Below are 1,179 nucleotides of genomic sequence, written 5' to 3' on the forward strand. Positions count from 1 at the left end.
GACCATCATCTTTTGCTGATGAAGGACCAGCATCCTGTGATTTGGGGTTAGATTTCAGCTGGGTATCCTGAGTGCCCTTCCCTTCTGCTTTGTCGCCCATCTTGTTGCGCACAGCTTGGAGACTTGCCTGACTTCAGAGCAACATGTGACCTCTATTCAGTCACATGGAAGGACCTGCAAGGAAGCAGAAAAATACTTGTTTTCAAAAGTCTGCCATATTCCCAACATCAAAATTGTTTCAGGATGTTTTGTCATGGAAATCATACATCAATGCTATTAACAGAGTTATTGATAAACATATCTGAAGCTTTAAATATTTGGTTAATTTCTTAAATAATTATTTTGAGTACAATTTATCTGAGATCTAACATACAATGTTGCTATTTCGGGGCCTGACAGCAATGATTTGGTAGTAGGAATCAAAAGTGATGACCATGAGAATCAAACAAGATGACATGACACCCGCTACCGAGTCAGTTCTAAACACTCTTGTGGGTGTGTTGACGTTATGTACAAAACATGTTGGAACCCGTGCCAAAATATATCATCTTCACTCTTTCTGATTCGCAAGCCACAAATTCACAATTAACTTGTAATTCATCGTTTACTGACCTACATAGTCTATACCAGATCATCGTGAAGGACAACCACATCAAGGCAGAAAGACTGTACAATTTGAGTGTTTGTAAATCTGGTTGTAAGAAACTTGTCACCTCAGCTACACCACAAGTCATTCAGACCGTTCGCAGTTTCAGCCACATCAAAACAACAGCTGTTCACTACGGAGACATGGGCTCCCAAAGCTCATTTCACGCCTGGATAAAACGTCACACACTTCCGTGCCCTCTGCTTACCTGTTGACACGAAGCTCGGCGTACGCTAGCCCATTTCAGCCGAACTTTGGACCAGCAAATCCGGAGCAAAATTGCAGAACTCGAACTTCTTTTCGGCCAACATGGCTACTCTGGCGCGGGGTATGACGGGATCGGGAGGTCAGAGGTCAGGTGCCCAGCTGGCGGGAGATTTGCGCGGGTGTTTTTGTCAGTCCAGCAACATTTACCTCCAAATTTGTGCGATTTGAGCGAACAAGGTGGGTTTCGGCGGTCCAGGTTGATCCACTTAATGCTTTAAGTCGTGCATTATTTCGTTTATAAGACAAAATGTACTTTAAGACAGGGT

The 1,179-nt window shown here is 43.4% G+C and overlaps 2 protein-coding genes across 4 annotated transcripts in view; one reads left to right on the plus strand and one right to left on the minus strand.

The window, feature by feature from the left end:
* On the minus strand, positions 1-850 carry LOC118416052 (serine/threonine-protein kinase fray2-like; the record flags this gene model as incomplete). Its single annotated transcript, XM_035821104.1, is given in 2 exon segments — positions 1-174; positions 714-850. A coding segment is annotated over 1 exon segment (100 nt), but the record flags the coding sequence as incomplete, so codon positions are not given.
* A 4-nt stretch (positions 851-854) lies between these two features.
* The window catches only part of LOC118416050 (protein MCM10 homolog), a 9,660-nt gene continuing 9,335 nt past the window's right edge, over positions 855-1,179 (plus strand). For all 3 annotated transcript variants that reach the window (XM_035821103.1, XM_035821101.1, XM_035821102.1), the window contains exon 1: positions 855-1,090. The gene's annotated coding sequence lies outside the window, so the exon portion shown is untranslated. The remainder of the gene's footprint in view (positions 1,091-1,179) is intronic.

The sequence above is a fragment of the Branchiostoma floridae genome, chromosome 5 (assembly GCF_000003815.2).
Source record: "Branchiostoma floridae strain S238N-H82 chromosome 5, Bfl_VNyyK, whole genome shotgun sequence".
Taxonomy (NCBI): Eukaryota; Metazoa; Chordata; class Leptocardii; order Amphioxiformes; family Branchiostomatidae; genus Branchiostoma; species Branchiostoma floridae.